Source organism: Budorcas taxicolor, chromosome 8 (genome assembly GCF_023091745.1).
Source record: "Budorcas taxicolor isolate Tak-1 chromosome 8, Takin1.1, whole genome shotgun sequence".
NCBI lineage: Eukaryota > Metazoa > Chordata > Mammalia > Artiodactyla > Bovidae > Budorcas > Budorcas taxicolor.
The window spans coordinates 106,789,977-106,811,173 of NC_068917.1; the positions used below are offsets into that span (position 1 = coordinate 106,789,977).

The 21,197-nt window shown below is 55.0% G+C and overlaps 1 protein-coding gene across 1 annotated transcript in view; it reads left to right on the forward strand.

Moving 5' to 3' along the window:
* The window catches only part of COL27A1 (collagen type XXVII alpha 1 chain), a 147,331-nt gene that overhangs the window by 91,536 nt on the left and 34,598 nt on the right, over positions 1-21,197 (forward strand). The window contains exons 25-36 of the mRNA XM_052645006.1: positions 592-645; positions 1,265-1,318; positions 1,555-1,608; positions 5,449-5,502; positions 10,900-10,953; positions 11,506-11,550; positions 11,634-11,678; positions 11,964-12,017; positions 13,109-13,162; positions 14,060-14,113; positions 15,520-15,573; positions 17,464-17,517. Coding sequence (XP_052500966.1) covers positions 592-645; positions 1,265-1,318; positions 1,555-1,608; positions 5,449-5,502; positions 10,900-10,953; positions 11,506-11,550; positions 11,634-11,678; positions 11,964-12,017; positions 13,109-13,162; positions 14,060-14,113; positions 15,520-15,573; positions 17,464-17,517 — 630 coding nt within the window. The remainder of the gene's footprint in view (positions 1-591; positions 646-1,264; positions 1,319-1,554; positions 1,609-5,448; positions 5,503-10,899; positions 10,954-11,505; positions 11,551-11,633; positions 11,679-11,963; positions 12,018-13,108; positions 13,163-14,059; positions 14,114-15,519; positions 15,574-17,463; positions 17,518-21,197) is intronic.

Below are 21,197 nucleotides of genomic sequence, written 5' to 3' on the forward strand. Positions count from 1 at the left end.
GCAACAGGAACTACAGTGTGTGTGTGCCCTTTCAGAAATGAGAGGAAGCCTTTCACAAGACAGTAAAAGGGCCTCCACTTCCCAGATTTCAATCAGGTCTTTTGGCAGAGGCTGTTAGGGTATTTCTATTCCAGCCAGCAGGTTTATTTCTCTCTTTGAAACAACCCCAGAACCCCGAAAGATGGGGACAGATTTCTCACAAGCACCACTCTTCCCAGCACCGCTTAAGGACCTTGCCCCTGCTCCCCTGCCGACTCCCCCATCCCATCCCCTCCCCAAACGTGGCCGCCTCCCAGCTTCTGGCGAGGAAAGAATGTGTGGTGCTCCCAGGGATGCTGGCAGCGGCCCCACGGCTTGGCTCTGAAATCAGAACCATCTGGTGGAGTGAAGGAAGTCAGGACGGTGCCCACAGAGACAGCTCTCTCCTTAGTGGCAGCCCCACACCAGCTGGATCACCGGGCACGGGGCGGGAGACACGAGGAGACGGCTCCAATGCCAGAGAGATTTGGGCCAGTTGTCTTTGAAACTCAGCGCATCCCTGAATTCACATTGCTTCCTTCTTTCTCTTGCTTTTGTACATGTTTCTTCTAGGGACTTCTGGGATTCATTGGTCTGGTCGGGGAGCCAGGAATCATGGGAGAAAAGGTAAGTCACATTGGAGGGAATATCTAAGCAAATAGAGCTTGTGTTTCAAAATGTTAAAAAGGTGAAGGGGCCAGTTGCCCTGGGGATTTCAGACCTCTCTCCCTGGCCTTTCCTCCTTTTGTTGGCCTTCCAGACCCTCAAAGAACTATTGTCACTTGTCCCAGTACTACCCTGCCCTCTGGCCAATACCCGCAAGTGCAGCCAGATGTCTGTGAGAGTTATCCCTGTGGTCTGGGCTGCTCACAGCTGTAAACTGACACTGCATGGGGCAGGCAACAGGGGGAGGCAGATTTACCTTTTAAAAAAGCATCCCAGTTCTTTAAGTTGCCTTATGAATGCCAGCAGGTGTGTTTTACAGACCAGATAACCAAGGCTCCAGTGGGGGAGGTGACTTGCTCAAGGTCACCCAGATGGGAAGTGGCAGAGCTGGAATTTGAACCACATTAAGTGCCCATGGCCACACTTTGCTGGGCGTCTTGGCTTCTGATGTCTCTGGGTGATGTGGCCATAGATCTTGGACAAGTCTTTGTCCCTCTCTAGTCCCCGGAGGGCACTCTGCACCTGTCCCCATAGAGCCGCCCACTGCCGTGACCTCCCTGAATTGCTGTCTCCATCACAGGGTGACCGGGGCATGATGGGACCCCCAGGCGCGCCCGGACCCAAGGGGTCGATGGTAAGGAGCAGTCTGCATCCCCTTGCCCTCTCCTGTCCCAGCTACAGTGACAGCTCTGCTGTCGTCTGCCTGCCTCTGGGAACCCCAGGCCTTCACAATGACCAGATCCTTCCTCCCGGGGTCCTGGCTGCTGCCCATGTAGCCCTGGGCTGGGTCGGAGCTGGCCAAGGCAGGACTACAGATGGAAGAGGAACCTTCCAGAACTGATTCCTCCTTGTTTATCTCTTTCTTGGTAGGGCCATCCTGGAACCCCAGGTGTGGTGGGAAACCCGGGAGAGCCTGGACCTCCGGTAAGCAAAGCCTTCGTGTTCGCTGAGCTCAGACTTCACTGTTGCGTCACGGTGGAGTCTAGGTCTCAATGCCAGGCAGACCTGGGTCAAATCCCAGCTTCCCACTATATTGCCAGAGCAGATCGTTGAACTTTTGTGTGCCTGAACTGTGCTTATCTGAAAAAATAGATAAAATAATCTTGGTCATGGTAGTGCGAGCACGCAGGTGAGATGAAACCAGGCAGCTGATGTCCATTACGTAGGGACAGTCATGCAGGGAGTGTCAGGGCCGTGAGCACTGCCGTTGCTCTCTTCATGCACTCGGGAAATACCGTGTCACATGTCCATTCCAGGAGGTGCCAGCAACAGGGCAGAAAGCTGTCCTTGCCCTTTAGGAGCTCGTCTTCTGGTGTGGGGAAAGAGAAGGCGGTAGATAAGTGACCACTGCTTTGGAGAAAGCAGGGGAGAAGATGGGAAATGCTGGGACAGATGGGCGGAGGGTCCAAGGATGCAGGGGTTCTGGGCTTCTCGTGACGACTGAAGTATCTGGGGTGTTGTTGAGGAACCCAAGGCAGGGAGGGGCGGCAGAGGCAGTGCTGGGTGCTGAGGAGGAATACAGAGCGCTAGCCCAGGGGCCGGAAGCCTGGTACTAAGCATCATCCAGAGATTGAGGTTCCAGGCAGCAGGTGGCCCTGCCAGTCCTCTATAGCCTTTTTTTTCTTTTTTAATTTGGCCCTGCCAAGTCTTAGTTGTAGCCTGTGGGATCTTTAGTTGCCACGTGCACACTCTTGGTTGCAGCACGTGGGATCTAGTTTTCTGACCAGGGACTGAACCCAGGCCCCCTGCACTGGCAGCCACTGGACCACCAGGAAAGTCTCCACAATCCTTTTGATGAGGGGAAAGCTCATAGTGCAGAGCTAGGATCAAAAGCCAGCGCTCTGGGCTCTTGATGGCCTGGTTTCCCCCTGTTTGTGAGAAGGAGGGAAAAAGTTAATCTGGCCTGGGGCTGGAGAGACTGGTTAGCAGACTGAGGCATCCATCTGAGGGTCCTAGCCCATCCAGCCCAAAGGCTGCTGGCCCACCCTCCTTCCCGGTGCTCAGAGGGCCCAAGGACCAGGGCCCAGCAGGTGCTCCTGGAGATGGTGTGCTTGGAGGTTGGGAGTGTGGGAGGTGCTCAGGGCAAGGCCAAAGTCAGAGAACAAGGATGCTGGGGCTCTATCATCAAATCCCAGCTGTGTCCCTGGGTCTGGACCTCCCTGAGCCTCAGTCTGCCCATCTGTCCAATGGGAGGAGGAAAGTCTGAAAAGAATTGATGGGACAAAAAGGAAGGCCAGAAGGAGATGAGAAAACAGCAGGGCCTTCAGGCCAGTGCATAGAAGGAAGCAGCAGGCCTCCTCTGCATTCCCCGCCTCCATGGCTCTCTGGCCCCTCCCCATCCCATTTCTTCAGTGCTCCCATCTGTTCAATGGGTTGGCTCTGACTTAGTGAGGTCAGACAGTGAGTTGCTGCCTTCAGATCCCAAGATTGCCACTGATCTTCCTCTGTTACAGTGTGGGGCTGGACACTTGGGTCTCTTTGGACACCCAGCTGCCCCCAGTGCCCCTGGGGAAGTATGATGGCATGGAAGTCCAGAAAGCTTTAGAATTGGACACTTTGAGTCAAATCCTGGCTCCCTCTTTGTTAGCTGTGCGATTGTTGGCAACATTTATAGCATCTCTGAGCCTCAGTTTCCCCATCTGTGAGTCGGCATATTACCACCTTCATGATGAGACTGTTGTGAGACATAAATGATACCACACACGATGTAATGTTCAGCAAACTACCTGCGTATAGCAAGTGCTTAATGAATGGGAACAATAGTAATTACTATCCCTGTTTGTTAGATATGATAATTTCTACCATAATTAGTAAGACTATTACTATGAAACTGACATTTCTGATAATACTGTCCATAGCTGATTGGCATTTTTCACTTTTCCAATCTCTGTAACATCCATATTCTACCGTTCACTGAGGTCAGCCAGGGTTACTACTTCCATTATTTGGAGGGGGAGTAGTCAGGCCCTGGGTCCCTCAGTTTCTGACCTCTTCCCCCTTTGAGAGAGCTGACAGCAACCTTTTACTGAGGACCTCCAAGTCATTTCATCTTCCTAGCAACTATAGGAGGCAAAAACTCTCTTATACCCATTTTATAGATGATGAAACTGAGGCCCAGAGAGTGTAAGCCACTTGCAAAAGGTCACAAAATTAGTAAGTGGCAGAGTCAGGATTTGAACATAGTTCTCTGGTGGAACAGTCTGCTCTTTTAAGCACCCTACTGCCTCTGAGTTAAGACTTGGCTCCTGAAATTTCCCAGTGACGCAATTGCATGCCTTCTGCAGTCTGGGATCCCTCTATAAAATAGTCTGTGCTTCTCACCCAGTCTTCATGTTCTTCATCATCCGGAAGTCTGATCTCTCTTTTTATGGGGCCAAGCCTGGGTCCACACCCTGCTTGCTCTGCTGACAAGGGGTCAGGTTGGCATCCAGCCCCTCACCTTGGCTCTTTAGCAGTTGGGTCTGCACCCCTCAAGGCCTGGGAAAGAGAGCAGAAAGAAGAGTTTTTCCTGAGGCCCCCAAACTGAGCTGGGCCTCTCCCTGGTATTCAGCGTGGGGGATGAGGCCACCTCTTCTTGGAAAGGGAGCACGCCCAGTCTAAGAATTGCTGCTTGAGCTGGGAGGCCCTTGCAGCTGTTGGAGGGGTCCTTGGCCTGCATGGGGTGAAGAGGCAGCCTGACAGCCTGGCATGTGTAGCTGGGGCTGGGGGCGGGGAGGAACCAGGCAGCGAGGTGGCCTGCTTCCTCTCTTCACCTTCCATCCCTCCCTTCCTATCCTGTCTTCTCCAATCCTTCCCGAAATCCTTGTCATCGGCCTGCTCTGGGCCAGGTGCTGGGAATTCCAGGAACAAGGCCAGCTCTGTGTTTTCTTTTCCTCCCTCCCTGTCTCTTCTTGTCATCCCTTCATCAAGACGAGATAACCCGGGCCTCCTTCCTGGGCCAGACTCCCTCCTTTATGCCTCCCCCACCCCCCTCTCCTCTGCTCAGCCTCTCCCCTCCGCCCCTCCCGGCTCCATGCCTGCTTCCCGTTCACCCTCCCTCACCTCAGGGCCCTGGTCTGGCTCTGCCCCCTCTTGCCCCTTGCCTTCTGGCTCTTTCTGCCCTCTTCAGAGGCTTCTGGATGCTTTCAGGTAGTATTCCAGGTCAGGGTAGGAAACAGGACTTGGGACTGTTTCATATGCTTCTGACTGATGGAGAAAGAAAGAGTGAAGTGGGCGTTGGAGGAGGCTTTGGTCAAGAATGTCTTCCTAGCTTCTGGTTATTGATTTTGAGATAAAGAAGGAAGTGGCTTATCCATCCAGGATGCCTTCTCCCGGCTACTGGATTCCCAGGCACTGACTCCTGCTCAAGGTGGCAGCTCCTTGACTGATTCTCTGGGTGAGGGCGGGGGTGGTGGTGGGTGCGACAGACCTTCCTTCCCACTGGGCTAAGTGCTTAGTGTTTCTTTTTGGAATTGCTGGGCTCAGGAGGGGCCGCTCCCGAGCAGTGCCTGTCTGAAGTTGCAAGCCTGGCCTTCTGTGTTATCCCCCAGTGTCAGTTTCTCAGTTGTGTCCAGCTCTTTGTGACCCCATGGACTGTAGCCCGCCAGGCTTCTCTGTTCATGGGATTCTCCAGGCAAGAATACTAGAGTAGGTTGCCATTCCCTTCTCCAGGGGAATCTTCCCAACCCAGGGATTGAACCCAAGTCTCCTGCATTGCAGGCAGATTCTTCCGTGTTATACTTGCTTCCGAAAAGAGGCTTCTCCAGACTCTTTCTCCTCCCACAGGGTCCTCCAGGATCTCGAGGCCCACCAGGCATGAGGGGAGCAAAGGGACGCCGGGTAAGTGGGGGCCAGCCCCCTGGGGCAGACGCTGGCAGGGGCCACCTGCTTGGAGAGATCCCTCCTGATCCTTCCCCCGCCCACCCCAGACCTGAGATCTATACCTTTCGGAGCACCAGCCAGGGTTCCGGGCTCCTGCTGGGTGTGACTCTCAGTGTGGGAACCCCACTCATCTTTCGCAGCCCATTTCTAAGTACCAGGCCTTGCCATCCAGTAGGCACATCGGGGTTCTGTGGCACCAATGCTTTGTCTGTTCTTGTATTTGTTCATGCATTCATTTGCCTGCAGTTAGGCACCTCCTAGGGGCCAGCCATTGTTAGAGGTTCTGTAGATATCATGAGAATAGCACCCGCAGGACCCCTGCTTGGCTTTGTGGCTCCATCAAGACCAAATAGATAGTAAAGGGTCATTAACACACTGATGGCAGCCTGGGAGCCTGGAGGAGGCATCTCACCTGGCCAGGGTACCAGGGAACACTTGAAGCAGAGGCAGATGCTTGAACGGATACCAGGTTCCAGAAAGAAAGGAAGCCCTAGGGTGAGCTGGAGTGGCATGTTTAGGAATCCCCATTCAATAGAGGAGCCAGGGAGAGGAATGAAACCAAGAATTAGAAGGTATCAGACACCACAGCTAGACCTATGGGCAATGCTTCAAGGGTAGTGGGGAGCCACAGAAGGTTTTACACAGGGCTGGCCTGAACATGGTAGCCAGAGGTGATCACTAATACTTACTCTGTGCTGAACACTATCACATGCCTTGACCTAGTTAATCATCAACACGACCCTATAATTAAGAATAGATACTAGTCTTACTTCTCATTGTACCGAAAAGGAAAGTAAGGCTCAGAGAGGTTGAGTGACTTGCCTTAGGTTGCACAGCTTGAAAGTGGCAGGACTGTGTTTTGAACCCAGGGAATCTGACTCTTTTGGAGGCAGGGAGGGCTGATGGGGTGGTTTCCTCCCCCCAGTGGATGTTCAGGTGCCAGGACAGCAGCTTTGTGAAAGGAAACAGGATGGCACGGGCGGAGCAGGCGGCCCGGCCTGTATTCAGGCTTATCCAGGGCATCTGAGACGGCTCTTCTCTCCCTGGCTGAATTTCAAGTAGTTGAACAATTTCCCCTGAACCAGATGGTCTGAGCAGTCAGCCTGCGAGAGGTGAGATTTAGAGGCATTCCTTGGACCCGACAGGCCCCTCCCTGTGCCATATCCTGGTCTTTGCCAGTGGCTGAGGCCCGTTGGCAGCCAGGTTCCACCTTGGCCCTCTGCACATCCTCTCCTGCCCCAGGATGCCAGGTTAGCGGGAGGGGGAGCTGCCCTGCCCCCCACAACCTGCCGGATGCACAGGCTCAGGCCCCTGTCAACTCACGGAGCTCCCCACAGCCGTGTGACCGTCTTTCCCAGTGGTGACTTGAAGAAGGTATCTCCTCCTTGAGAAAACCCAGGTTCCCGACCACAGAATCTCCAGGGCTGGAAGGGGAACTTCAGGAGCACAAGCCCCCTCCCCCTGCTGGGCTTGGTGGAAATGCAAAACCTGTGGGACCCCATGTCTGGTCCCCTGCCTGACAGGCCACGTTTGGCCACTTCATAGATAACGTGGTCCCTCAGGGTGGGCGGGGACTGGAGACATGCCCGCTGAGCCAGTTAAAGAGCTCAAATCTGGGCCAGCTCCTTGTGTAGCTCCTGGCTTGTCCTGTGACCCTGGCAAGCCCTTGCTGCCCTCTGGGACTCAGTTTTCCCAAATACACTCTGGGAAATGAGCTTGGACGCCTGCAAAGCCCTGCCTATTCTCTGCCCGCGTGCAGGATGGGCCCCGCTACCCACCACCTGTCTCCCCCACCCCCTGACTCCCCTACCCTCCTGCCTGTGGAAGAATGAGCACTAAGAGGTCAAGTTCACGGCCAGGATGGGGCCTCAGACCCTTAGCTCTTCTTGGTAGAGCTGCTGATCAGGGTCTGGGTCCATGGGTCACATAGGGGCACACCTCAGGCTTTCCAGTGACCAGCTCGGGGACCTCAGGCCAGCTTCTTCCCCCACCCCCCATTTATTTGGCTGCACCGGGTCTTAGTGTAGCATTCTTTGCCGGATGCAGATCTTTTTTTGAGGCATGCATTATCTTTAGCTGTGGCATGTAGGAACTAGTTCCCCAACCAGAAATCAAACCTGGGCCCCCTGTATTGGCACCTCGGGGTGAGGAAAGTCCCTCACATCAGTTTCTCTGTAAGGCTCAGTGGCTGACATTAGGTGGAAGTTGTAAGGAGCCAGAATTGGAACTCAAGTCAGCCAAATGCCCAATTTTTTCCCACTACTAACCGGTCACTGTTTATCAGTGTGGGGATGAACTCCCTGTCTCAGGGAGTATCAGGTGAGAGCCTGGGGCAGGATATTGCAGAAGACAATGTCTAAAAGTCCTCTTACTTGGGAGACTCTGCTATCTCTCTCCAAAACCACTTTGACAGAGTCATGAGGATTCTGCGACCCAAGAGCCTCCACTGAGCTCTGCTCATGTGAGCGGGGCTGAGAGCTCAGCAGATCTGGCTTTGAATCCCGGCTCCTCCTCCCCTCTGACCTTGGGCAGCTGACTTACCCTCCCTGAAGCCCCAGCTTTTCCTCTATAAAAGGGGTCAGCGGCAGAACCGACCTCTTTGGATGGCTGTGGGGATACACTTCCTCTGCCAGCACTGCCCATGGTAAGCACCTGGAAGGGCAGTGGTGCGTAGCGAGTGCTGGGCACATGTTCACTCCCTTTTCATCCCTTATTCACAAGAACTGTGATTGGCTGGATTTTCTGTCCCCTGGGGCTCCTACCCGCCAAGCTAGAAGCCCAGCCTGGCTGGGAGGCAGCCCCAGCTGTGACTGCAAACCTGTTCCTGGGGAGTGGCTACACAGGAACGGATTTGTGGCTCTGAAACCTGGACCTGCCTCCCGTGTTCAGTGTTGCCCTGGGGAAGGAAGGGGCAGGTTTGGGGCACCCGCAGGACATAGGATGAGCTGCAGAGAGGCCCAGAGCAGTGTTAGGCTCGCCTCTCCCTGCACAGGGGTACTGGGGAGGGGGGGTTGGCTGGGGCCCCTCTACTTTCTCCTCTCCCCAGACAAGAAAGCTTGGTCCTATTTCCCCCAGCCAAACCCAGGTGCGCCCAGAGGATAGCAGTGCCTCCCAGGTAAGAGGGATTTTAGATATTGTCTCCTGGGACACCGTGCCCTGGCCCTGACTTGCATACCCCCTGTGAAGGGGAACTCACTCCCCCACTGATAAATAGAGACAGGTAGTGGTGGGAAAAAAATGGGCATCTAGCTGACTTAGAGTCACATGCTGGTTCCTCCACCTACTATCAGGGCCGCCACAGGCTATTTCCGTATATGTCAAATGAGGAAATAGCTTTCATTATGATTGCTGCTGCTGTTGATGCTATTATTATTATTATAGATCTCATAACTTTTCTCACAGAGAGACTTTGATTTCCAGAGTAAAGAGGGTGCTATGTGATTCAGGCCAAGCTATCAACACCTCTGGGCTTCCGCCGTGTTCTTAGAGCTGCCCCTTTCCAGGAAGGTTTATGCTCAGGTAGAAACAGAGGTCGGGGCTCATCTCTGGAGGACCCAGAGGCCTGTCATCAGCTCAGCCTCTGTCCCAAGTCTCAGGACCTGGGATGCCCCGCATCTCCATCTATCTCCATCTCTACCAGGTCCTGTCTATGAATCAGGGGTGTTAAGTCCAACAGGTGGTCTGACAATATCCACCTGAGAGTGAGGTGCAGAGAAAGAGGCTTCCCTGGGGTCACACAGCAAGCCAGCAGCAACACCAGAACTTTCACCCACACCCTCTAATCAAACCTCATCTTGAACCCATGAACGTTCTCAGCCTGATATAAGCTGCCTATACTAAGGAGGGGCCTGAATCCAGATTGCCCAGGCCAGCCATTGCTCTGCGCCCCTGCCCTTAGGGAGCCTGCAGCCCCTTTTGGCAAGATCAGATCTTCTGAGAACTTAACTATATGCCAGATGCTGAGCTGCCCATGTGTATTACTTCCTGCCTTGAGGGAGCGATTTCTTATTCCCATTTCAGAGATGGTACAACTGAGGCTCAGTCAGGAGCTGTTAATTTCGCCTAGACACAGTATTTCCTAAGCAGCACTGTGCCTGGTGCTGGACCCCTGGTGGTTCTGGGCGGAGGCCTGAGGCACCAGGAGCAAAGACTCCCAGCCACGTGGTCTCCTGGCCCAGGTTGATTCCATCTGTGAGCACTATTTAAGGCTGCGACGTGGAGTTGAAACATGGGGAGCCCCAAGTAGCTGATAAATGGAATGATAACATTTTCTGGTTCCATTATTAATTGAAAATATCCCTGTCCAGTATTTAAATGATTTCTCAGTTTTCTCATCCCTCATACCCCCTCCCCTGAGATGCCTCCCTGGCCCCTTTTGTGGCTGGTCTCCATACCCCCAGACTAGGGTGGGCCAGCCTCCTTCACAGCCTCCTCCTCCTTGTCTTCCCAACCTCCAACACACCCTTTCTGGACCCTATAGGACGAACACTACGCTGTTCTCCATGGGGGACCCCAGGGCACCCTCATCTGTGTTCCTAAGGGAGGCCCATAGAACCTTGCAGGAAATATCAGCTGCTTATATGCTAAGGGACCGTAAACAAATTCCCTCCCTTGCAGGGCCTCAGTGTTCCCATCTGTGCAGTAAAGGGGAAGGAGAGAGTCTGCCTGCCCCCAGGGGCCTCCCAGTTCTCAAAAGACCAGACATCCTGTCTCAAGGGTCAGATTTGAGCCCAAGGCTCCAGCCACAGCTGCCCTGTGCCTGCCCCTCCTTATGTGAGCTGGGCCAGAGTAGCTGCTCATCTGGCTGGAGAGGGGGCAGCTCCACACATCCGACCATGTGGAGACCCTCCCCAGGGCGTCCTCTGTCAGGTTCCCCCGAGGACTGTGGTCCACAAGCTGCTTCAACCCCATGTGTGCTCTGGGAAGAGCAGGGGACAGAGTCTGAAGACCTGGCCGCCGGGACATGGCCACATGTCTCTTGGCTCTGCCCTCAGTTTCCAAATCTGTGAAATGGGTTGGCTGGCTGATTCCACCCCACCGCCACCCCCCTGCCCCCGCTCTTCCCCCTCCAGGGTTTCTTTAAACAGGATTTAAATTTACCACCAGGCCCACTCCAGAATGGTAGGGCCTCTGACTGCGTCCACCTACGCCAAGCCCTCTGCAGAGCTGTGTTAGCAGGCACATTGCTCTGGCTGACCCACCTGCGGGTGGGGAGTTTGTGGGAGGCAGAGAGGAGGAGGGAACCCCTGCTTGTGCAGGGAAGAACTCAAGGCTCTGGGCAGCCCCGCCTTCCTGGTTCCCAGCCCAAGGGAGACCCCTGCTGTCCACTGTGAAAGCCCCTTTTTCCTATTCCAGGGACCCCGAGGACCAGACGGACCAGCTGGGGAGCAGGGGTCTAAGGGCCTGAAGGTACTGACCCCCACCCTCTTCCTCTTGTCTCCTGACCTAGGGTGCTGGGTCAGGAATCCAGGCTCGCCGCCTCCTCTGTAACAGGCCCCTTGGGGACAGCAGGGCATCCCTGAGAGGCTGCAGGGCATGCTCCTGTGAGCTCATCTGGCCACCCTTCCTGGGGATGGCATGCCCCCAGCATGGGGGCAGGGAAGGGAGAATGAGCCATCGGACTGAGAGGGACAGAGAGCACGTGAGTGAGAGAGACAGAGGAGACAAGAATGAGAGAGGGGGGCGGAATCAGGCCTGGCCCCTGATTCCCCAAGCCCTTCCAGAATCCCTGATTGCTGAGACGGCCTCCGCCCCCATCGGGACGCAGGGGTCCGTTGTTCTCGACCCACAGCTCCTGGCCACTGGCCATCCACTCCCCCGAGTTTGCCCACCTGCACGCTGGGGAGGTGGGTGTATGTGGTGACCCCTGGGGCTCTTTCTATCTCCCATGGAAGCAAGAGTCCCTTCAGGGAAGAGTCCTCCCCAGCACCCACTGCCCCCCTCATGCTTGGCTTCCTGCAGGGCCCACCAGGACCACAGGGCAGACTGGGCCAGCCCGGGCAGCAGGTATGTGAGGCCGAAGCTGCCAGCCCCTCTCCCCGCTCCCTGTTCTGTGATACGTGCTTCTAACAGCCAACGTGTGCTTCCAGGGCGTGGCTGGCGAGCGAGGGCACTTGGGCACACGAGGCTTTCCTGTAAGTAGCACCGCCAGTTTGTGAAAGTCTCTCTGTGGGACTTGGCAGGGAGGAAATAGCCCCATTAGCCACCTTTCTCATCCTGCTGTGGAAATCCCGAAGGTTCTAGCTGCCCACTCCCGCCCTGAAGACCCTCCAGCCTGTCTGTTCCCCTCTGGGACTCAGGCTCCCATGTGTCACGTGGCAGGACCCTTATTCAATACGACAGCTTGACTGAGACCTAGGGGCCAGGCAGGGCAGAGAAGGCCAGGGAGGGACTGAGGTCAGCTTACTTTGTCCCTGCAGGGCCTCCCGGGTCCTTCCGGTCCCCCAGGTGCCAAGGGCCTCCCAGGAGAACCGGTAAGTGCCCATTCCCTCACTCTTTGCATCTTTGCCCCTGGCAGGCTGGTCTCAGCTGCGTCCTCACCTGCCAGATGGTGGGGGGTGGTGTTGTCCTGTGATGAGACCACGAGTCGGGTTAGAGAGGGGCGGTGCGGGGCTCTACCGCCCCCGTGGATAGGCCTCGGGTCAGGGAGAGAACCCTGGCTGGGAAAGTTCAGGGCTCTAGATTGGGTCTACCTCCCTTGCCTTCCAGCCTCAGTTTTCTTGCAAGTAAGATGGGAATAATGGTTACTCACTTGTCATTCTGTGGCGAGGATGAAATAAGGAAGCGTGTAGAGAGTGCTTAGCACAGTGCAAAGCGGAGGGCACAGCGTCCTTCAGGTCTGCGAAGGAGAGAGGGCAGGATGCGGATAAACCGACATGCTGTCGGGGCCCTGCAGAGTCCAGCATGGCTGGTGTGGCCACAGCTGGACCTTGGGGAAGGTGGGCCGAGGTCACAGGGGCCAGTCACCCAGAGCCATGGATGGAGTTAAGTTCTTTGTCCCAGAGGCAACAGGAAGCTGTTGAGGGGACAGAAACAGGGGACCTTTTAGGAGATCTCCCTGGAAGGGGAGGTATACCCTGTGTTGAGGAGCCCCATGAAGAGGCTGTGGCTGTACTGATGGTGATGAAGAGAGCGCCGTCTTGGGGCTTGGGAGGAGGGATCCGGGGGACAGGGGGAGGACTGGAGATCCAGCAGCCCACATCTAGAAGCTTGGGCAGATGCCCTTTGGAACAATGGGTGGGCAAAACGGCATTCCAGGCCAAGGGCACAGAGTGAGTGAGGCTCGGGAGCCAGCCTGGAGGCTTCTGAGCAGGGGAGGCCGCCCTTTGGAGATGCCTAGGAGAGCGTGCCGGTGGACAGGCTGGGGGTGATGCTGGATGCAGGTGAGGAGGGAGCTTGGGACCAGGGTCCTCAGTGAAGCGGGGGTGGGGGTGAGACCCGCAGAGTCCGGGCTCCATGGTCCTCTCCCTCACCTGTCCCTCCAGACTGCACTACCAAGCCTCAGACCCCAAAGAGGGCCCAGGCTGGCTTCTCCCGACTGTCTGTGTGTCTGTCTATCTTCCAGGGCCCTCAGGGACCCCAGGGGCCAATTGGCCCTCCTGGAGAGATGGGACCCAAGGTGAGTGCTGGAGGCCCTTGTTCGCCCCGTGGTCTTGCTGGGGAGGAAGCAGCCCTTCCTGGCCCTCCTCCTCGGGGCTCCCTGTCCTGTGTCCTGCAGGCACTGGTGGGGAGGTGGCCTGGCAGAGAAGGCAGATCCACGGTGAGGCCAGAGGGGGTGGGGTTGGGCTCCCCAGCCCAGGGGCAGCGGGTGGGATGCAGGCATGCCAGGACCCTCATGGGGGTTGGCAGTGCCTCTTTTTCGGCACCCTGGAGAGCAGCAATACCCCTCATCCTGACCCTGCTGGGACTTCACCCTGACACGGAGGTTTGACTACTGAACCAGTCCTCCTAAGGCCTTGCAGCAAGGAGCTTGAAAGGGGTCTCAGGCACCCCTGCCTTCTCCAGGGGAGAAAACTGAGCCCTAGGTTTTATGCAGGGGCTGTGGCCATGCTAATGATGATAACTTGGGGATCTCTCCCACCCTTGTCATCCTGGCCTGGCTGCAGAGAGAAGGAAGGGCTGGAATCCCTCAGCCCTGAATGTAGCATCTGTTGGCTCCCTCCCCTGTTGTTATGTGAATCATGAAATTTTCCTCTCCACGCTTGCCAAGGGCTCCTACTGTGGTCAACCACACTCGTGGGGAGGGCGAAGGCTCCAGCAGCCTCTGGGTAGCCCCAAGGCTCCGCAGTCTGGGCCCAACCACCACCCCCCCGCCCTTGCCTAGTCCCAGTTCTAAGCTCCCAAAGGCTGCAGCCTGCTCCCAGCTCTGGGTCTCTCAGGGTGTGTGACCTCGGGCATGTCCCTTGCCCTCTCTGAGCCTGCCTCAGTTATCTCCTCCCTTGGCAACCAGGGAAACCAGGGACCAGCTCTTGCTCTAGGATGGACCGATGGCATTTTTTTTTTTTTTTTTTTGCAGGGACCACCAGGTGCAGTGGGAGAACCGGGCCTTCCTGGGGAAGCTGGCATGAAGGTAAGAGGGGGATGAAAGAAGAGAAAAATAACTTGCTGAAACCAACTCCCTGCTGGCGGCCACGTCCTCTCCATGGAAGAGAAACGAGCCTTTCTTGTGCCTGGGATAATGGGTTCTCTGTGCTCCTGGCTGGGGAGTAGGGCCTGGCCATGGCCACAGCAGATGGTCCAGCCGGCCTTGAGCCCCCGTCGCTGCCCAACCCCCCGTCTGGCAGTGTTTTCTCTGGCACCTGCCCCATGCCGGGCCGGCCGGACCTCCTGGCCTCCCGTGATAGCATCTGCATTTCAACACCAGTGCCCCTCATTACCTGCGGGGAAACAGGAGCCCATTGATCCCTGAGCTCTGGGGAGACCCCATCGCCGCTCTGCTGTTGGAAGAGTACCTGCTCCCTGTGCAGGACTAGGAGGCCTGGAACCTTCAGTCTTGACTTAGTTTCAGAATCTTTTGCTGGAATAATGCAAGAAACTACCCCATGTATAAAACAGATAGAAATGGGATGGTTCTGGTTGGGGCCGGGCTGGGGACTCAGAGCTCCGCCTCCTCCTTGTGCCCGCAGACACCAGCAGGGAGAGAGTGTAGCTTGGAAACCTCCAGATGAGAAAGACCCTTCTGGGGGTCTTTTGGAGGAGGTGGGGGATGTTTAGGGCTTCCCAGGTGAGTCACTGGTGAAGAATCCGCCTGCCAGTAGACACAGGAGACTCGGGTTTGATCCCTGGGTTGGGAAAATCCCCTGGAGGAGGAAATGGCAACCCACTCCAGTATTCCTGCCTGGAGAATCCCACGGACAGAGGATCCTGGCGGGCTGTAGTCCGTGGGATTGTAAAGAGGCAGATACGACTGAGTGACTCAGCCCACATGCATGCACAAGGGACATTTGCTCTGGTTCATTTAGGGCCTCTTCCTCATCTGGGTCTCTCTCAGGGCTCTCAGGGGGTGGGTAAAGGTGATCAGCCTCAGAGTTGCCATCTCTGCATCTGATACTCCCTGGAGCCAAACTAACTGCTTGGGTTTGGATCCTAAAGCTGTCACTTAGTAGCTTCAGGAGCTCAGGCTGGTTACTTAACCAGTAGTCGCTGTCTCCTCATTTGTAAAAGCAGACCCCTTCCCTGGCAGGGCTGTTCTGACAATTAGCTGTGTGAAATAAAAAAGCACTGAAACAGGGCTGTGTACGTGTGAGCTCAGCCGTGATCGTGTGGTAGTGGTGGTCCTGAACATGCCCAGGGCTTCCTGGGGACAGGGGCTCTGGTTGGCATTTCACAATTTCTCTCTAGTCCTGGAGAAGAAAGAACTTCCTTGGCCCCACCCGTGCTCCCCCCACGTCAGAACTGATGAGAACAAGAAGGTGGGGTGAGAGCTGGGGCTGGTCCTATCCTCCTACCCATGGACTTGTGTTTGGGTTCTCCTAGGGTGACCTTGGGCCTCTGGGCATCCCTGGGGAGCAGGGCCTCATTGGGCAGCGGGTAAGTCAAAGCAAATTGATTCTCCCTGGAAAGTCCCCCTCCCTATCCCCCCTGGTATTTGGTGGAGGGAGGGTCTTTACTCATCTTCCCTGAGCCTCAGTTTCCTCAGCTGTACAAACAGATCATGAATTTCTACAGCCTCATCCAGCCTGCCTCCTGGCAGGCCAGCATTTCTGCAATGCAGAGGTGCTCTGCAGAGAAAAGCATTCAGTGGTCAAAATGTTTGAGATTCTGCATGCTCGGTGTTCCCTCTTACAGGTTAGCGGGAGCATTTTCAAGGCTCTGAGAAGGCCTGCAACCAAGAAATTAGGGGTTCTTTTTGTGGGGATCCAGAATCTCCAAACTTATTTGACCTCCAAGTGTTTTTATTGACAAACACCTATTATCAGCCTGTTCCACGGAAAGTTACGTGGAAGGTTACCTTTCCTTTTACCAAAATAAACCCACAGAGCTTGGCTTCCTTTGAGAAGCTTTGGGACATCTCTGCACCCACCTGTCTATGTCTTGTGCTTGAATTATAAGGTCTCTGCCTAAATGTGGACTCTGGGGTGCTATGAGGGATAGAGAGCAAGCATCCTCTAGCACCTTACAGATGGGGAAGGTGGGGCCCAGGAGTGAGGGAGAGTTAGTGTGGAGGGCTTGGTTAATGCAGGCACCAAGCACCCAATCCAGTTTCTCATTTGTCCCTTTTTCCAATGCCTCCTATTACTCCTTGCCTAAAGTTAAGAGGCTCCACAAACTGAGCTAAGATGTAAAATGAGGGGAGAAGGCCTCAGGGCACTAGAGGATGAGTGTGGAGCTTGAAGCCTTCAGATGGCAGTCTTGTCTGTCAATGAAAATTGAGCAGTATAGTTTCTTGGAGTGCCATGTTAAGCAGGATCCTGAGGCTCCACCTGGGCTCACTAGGAAAGAGCATGACGTGCACTCACTTGATGCCCACTATGTGCCAGGCACTTCACAGCAGTGAGTAACAGAAGGCCCTGTCCTCATAAAGCCTCATTCTAGTAGATTGATTAGTGATGTCTGCCATGGACCCAAGAGGAATGGCTCTTAGGTTGACTAGTGATGCCTGCCATGGACACAATAAGGATGGAATCTAACCCCCTGTCCCGTCTGTGCCATCCCTGTATTTGATGACTTCCGAGGCCCCTTTCAGCTCAGATGCTGACAGCTATGAACAAGCAGAGGGAGACACAAACTTAGTTTGACAGCCTGTTAGAGACCTGAGACATCCAGAAGCATCTCTGGAGCTAGAAAGGCAAGCAGGGAACCTGGCTGAAGGTCAGATGGGGATTCAGGGGCTTGGTATCATTCTCAAACTTCTCTGGCAAGAAAGTCTGAGAAATGGCCTCACTTTCCTCATCTGAAAAATGGGATCCACCAAGGTGTTTTCTGAGGGCTCGCTCCAAATTCCCAGAAGAATATATCTAACAGCTACCATCTATGGGATACTTATACTGGCTCTCATAGGAACCCTTAAAGGAAGTGTATCAGCCCATTTTCAGATGAGGAAACAGACACCCATGGGGGCTAAGGAGGTTGCTTATGGCCAGACCAGCATGAATGGGAAGCCCAGTGCGGGCATCAAGGTCTGACATCAAAGCCTGTTCAACCAGTAGGCTTCACTACCCTCCAGTCCAACCAGCCCACCTGGACACAGGACCAGTACTTTCTATCCTGGGTAGCCCTTGCCCCACCCCCACCCTGCACACAGAACAGGTTGTGGCTTGGGGGTCTGCTCCACTGCTTGCTTGCTGTGCCAGGCATTCTAGGGCACTACTAGAGGAGATCAGGGGATGGGGTCTTGCTCTAGTGCAGGGGAGGAAATAAAATCACACTGGAACCCCCTCCCCAGTAATGTCTCCTCATCTTTCCCACCACCCTTTCCAGGGAGAGCCAGGCCTCGAGGGTGACAGTGGTCCTGCAGGGCCTGACGGGCTGAAGGTAAGTGTCCTTCTGGTGCACAGTCTGGGGGAGAGGGAATATTCTGGAACTGCCTTCTGCCTCTGGCCCCACTGCCCTCTCCCATCCAATACCCAGGTATTCCCCCAGAAGCACTGTGTTCTCATAAACTGCAAGATCAGTCCTCCAGCTTCTAGGAAGCGCAGGCTGTGTAGGAGTGAGCCCTGCCCAGCGCCCGCTCCCTACCCTGCTCATGGACTGGGGACTAACCCCACCTTCTACTCCTCACTGCCGTCTTCCTCCTCAAAACTGCAGCTTCTCTTGGCTCAAGGTGGTACCAGGCCAGCAGCTTTGATATCTGTTATCTTCCAGACATCTTAAAAGATCAGAAGAGTAATCACCACCCATGACTCATAGCCACTATTTCCGGAGGACTAGTCACAGACTATCAGGGGCTACACTAAGCCTTTTGTATGTATCACTTAGATCAGTGGTGTGGGGTAAGCCCTGTCTTTGGATGAGGAAACTGAGACTCAGGTTAAGCAACTTGTGCAAGGACACACGCTAGTAACTGGCACAGGCAAGACCTGAGACTCGGCTACCTCTCTGCACCATGCCCCCATTATAAAGGTGAAGAGACTGGGGCTCTGGCTGAGGTGTATGCACCCAGAGTCTATGGCTGTGAGTGAAAATCCAAAATTCAAACCCCCGGCTCGTTGGCACCAAAGCATGTGGGCCCATCTCAGCCCTGCTGCTGAGATTCATCTGTCAGCCACAGATGCTGGGGCCTTAAGAAGGTGCTAGGGCTGCCCCAAACCCCAGGGCAGGTGGGCATCGCTCTGTGACTTTGCAGCCCCCACCCCTGACCTAGCCCTGAACTGTTGTTAGGTGGGTTTTCCCAGGGCTGACCTGTCCCAGCCCAGGCTTCCAAGTGTCACATCCCAGGATTCCCTCGGTCACCGCTGATTCTCCTATGACCTCAGATAAGCACCCCCTTCTCTGCGCCTGCATTGCCCTGTCCCCAGGATTCCTAGGTGACAGGCCCCTGGCTGGCTCCCCAGCTGCTTGCCTTTTGCTCACAAGGTTGAAAGCGCCCCCTGTCTGCCATCCGTCTGCCTTCTCTCACCTCCAGCCCTGCTCCATCCTAGGGTCTGGCTCCAGAGACCCAGAGCAACTGATGGCCTCTCCACACTCTTTGACAAGTGCTTGCATGAATCATGATGATGCTGATGAGGATTCTAGCTAAAATGCTTTGTACACTCAGTACACTTGCGTCACCTGCCTTCAGAGCTTTAGATGAATTAACCCATTTAATTCTCCCAGCAACGCTCCAAGCTGGATTCATTACCGCCTCCATGTGACAGATGAGGAAAGCAAGGAATGGTGTGTGGGGGCCTCCTTCACCTCTGGGCAGCCGCCTTACATCTCCTTGGAATCTTTGCTGAGGTGGGGTGGGAGGGGATCTTCCAGGTTTGGGCACCTCACAGTCATTCCTGCTCACTGGTGATGGCTCCTGGGCCCTACTGCTTCCTCTTCCACTCCCTCCAAAGCCAGTTCTACCTCGGGCTGGAGTAGCTGTGCAGCTGTGTGGTGTCTGGGCTTCCCTGGTGACTCAGATGGGAAAGAATCTGCCTGCAATGCAGGAGACCCTTGTTCAGTTTCTGGGTTGGGAAGATCCCCTGGAGAAGAGGATGGCTACACACTCCAGTATTCTTGCTTGGAGAATCCCATGGACAGAGGAGCCCGACGGGCTACAGTCCATGGGGTTGCAAAGAGTCAGACACAGCCGAAGCAACTTAGCACACATGCACAGTGTCTTCCTGGGCCTTGCATGAATCCAGGAGAGAATCTATTTCCTTTACAGCATTTGTCCAAGCATCACCTTCATGGTGAAAACAGCCTCTCAGACATGCACAGCACTTTATCGTTTATGCTGATTATCTCTTTTGAGTTTGCTGACGACCAACTGATGGTGGCAACCATGACAGGGATTCCTGCTAATAGCGCACGTTTATCCAGCCCTTGGGCACCAGATGCTATGTTAAGCTATTTACATGGATTATCTCCTTCACTCCCCACAGTAACCCTTTGGGGCTTGTTTTGCAAATGAGGAAACTTGCCCAAGTCAACAGCTGTTGAGATCTGAATCCAGTATCGGGGGAGGAGTTATTGTGCCCTGAGCAGAGAACCTTGGAGTGAGAAGAACCAGAACCCAGGGTTTTATCTGTGCTCTGTTGTGAGCTCACGTGTGGCATTAGGAAGTCTCTACCTCTCTCTAGGCCTCAGTTTCCCCACCTGTAAATATCGAGGGTTGAGCTGGGCAACTTGTAAAGGTTCTTCTGAGCACTGACAGATGTCCTGGATTCTGGGACCCTAGTTCTTTACCCCCGGAGCCCTTTCTGCATGGGATCCACCGCTGGGTGTGTGGGAACCCAGGCTCTGGGGGTCTGGGTAGGTCTTGGAGCCAGTTCGCCTGCAGGGCCCAGGCTAGGGCCCCTCGCAGAAAGCCAGCCCAGCCACCTGGAACAGGCTGCCCACCTCTGAGGGCGAGGAGAGCAGGTGGCCAGGGTAACAGGCCAGAAGGGGAATCCTGGAGCCAAGAGCATCCACAGGAGGATCGTCAGGGCCAGCCTTGTCTCCATGCCAGGCTGGGCTTGGAATCTGAGCATCTCAGTGGGAAGGGACCTCAGAGACCCAGCTGCTCGACCCTCTCCTGGAGCCCAGATCTGTTCTGCACTGGCCCACACCCCAGCTTGGCTCTTGCCTCCCTCAGCTGTGTCATCTTTGGATCGCTCCCTACCCCCACTCATCAGGGCATCCTCTCGGACCAGAGCTAGAAACTGCCCCAGCCATCCTGGGCCCCAGCTGCCTACACCCAGAGCCCGGGGCCCTGGCGCAGCCAGCCTGCAGACTGCTCTCTGCGTTCTGGTTCCCAGGCTCCGGCTGCTTGCCCTGGTGCACCCTGCTCTTTCTGCTGGACCCACACCAGTCTATCAGTGTCCCTCGTGAAGTGTGGCGCCAGAAAACAGAACTGGCACAGATGCTCTCTGCCTCTCCAACCCTGCTCCTCCGCCCACCCCTTCCTCCCCACCGTGGCTTCATACCCATTCCCGGGGGACTTCTCTCTCCAGTCGCAGCTCAGCCACCTGCAGACTAGCCACAGGCCCCTGCTGCCCTGCTCCTCCCTGCATCTGCCTGTACTGCAGCCCTTGCACCTGCTCTGCTCACGGGGGCCGAGGGCAACAGCCCCATCCTGGCACAGCCCGGCCTGCTAGAACACGGCCTGAAATGACAAGTGCTGTGTAAGCATTCATTGCCACCCACCCAACAGAGGAAGTGTACTGCAGCCAGTGAGAACGAGAGCTGTGCGGAGCAGACAGAAAAGGGAGCGCCTACTCTCAGTAAATGGAATAAGACATTAAAAAATACGATAGATGGAGACATGCAGTCCAATTGGATTAAGCCTTTAAAGCTAAATTTACTAACTAATTTCATTGCTTTGGAACAGTTGTTTTAGCGCTCTGAACCTGGTATGTAGCCATTGAAACTATTACTTTTTATTTATTGTAAATGGTTTTGTGTAAACAAGGGTTGAAAACGCAACTCAGAAACATGGAAAGAGTTTGTTCCGAGAGGCTGAATCGGCTGAATTTTTTCCTTTATAAAAATTTCCTTAAGCTTTTTAAGGCTCTTGTTCTCCCAATGTGTCTACAGGGCTGGAG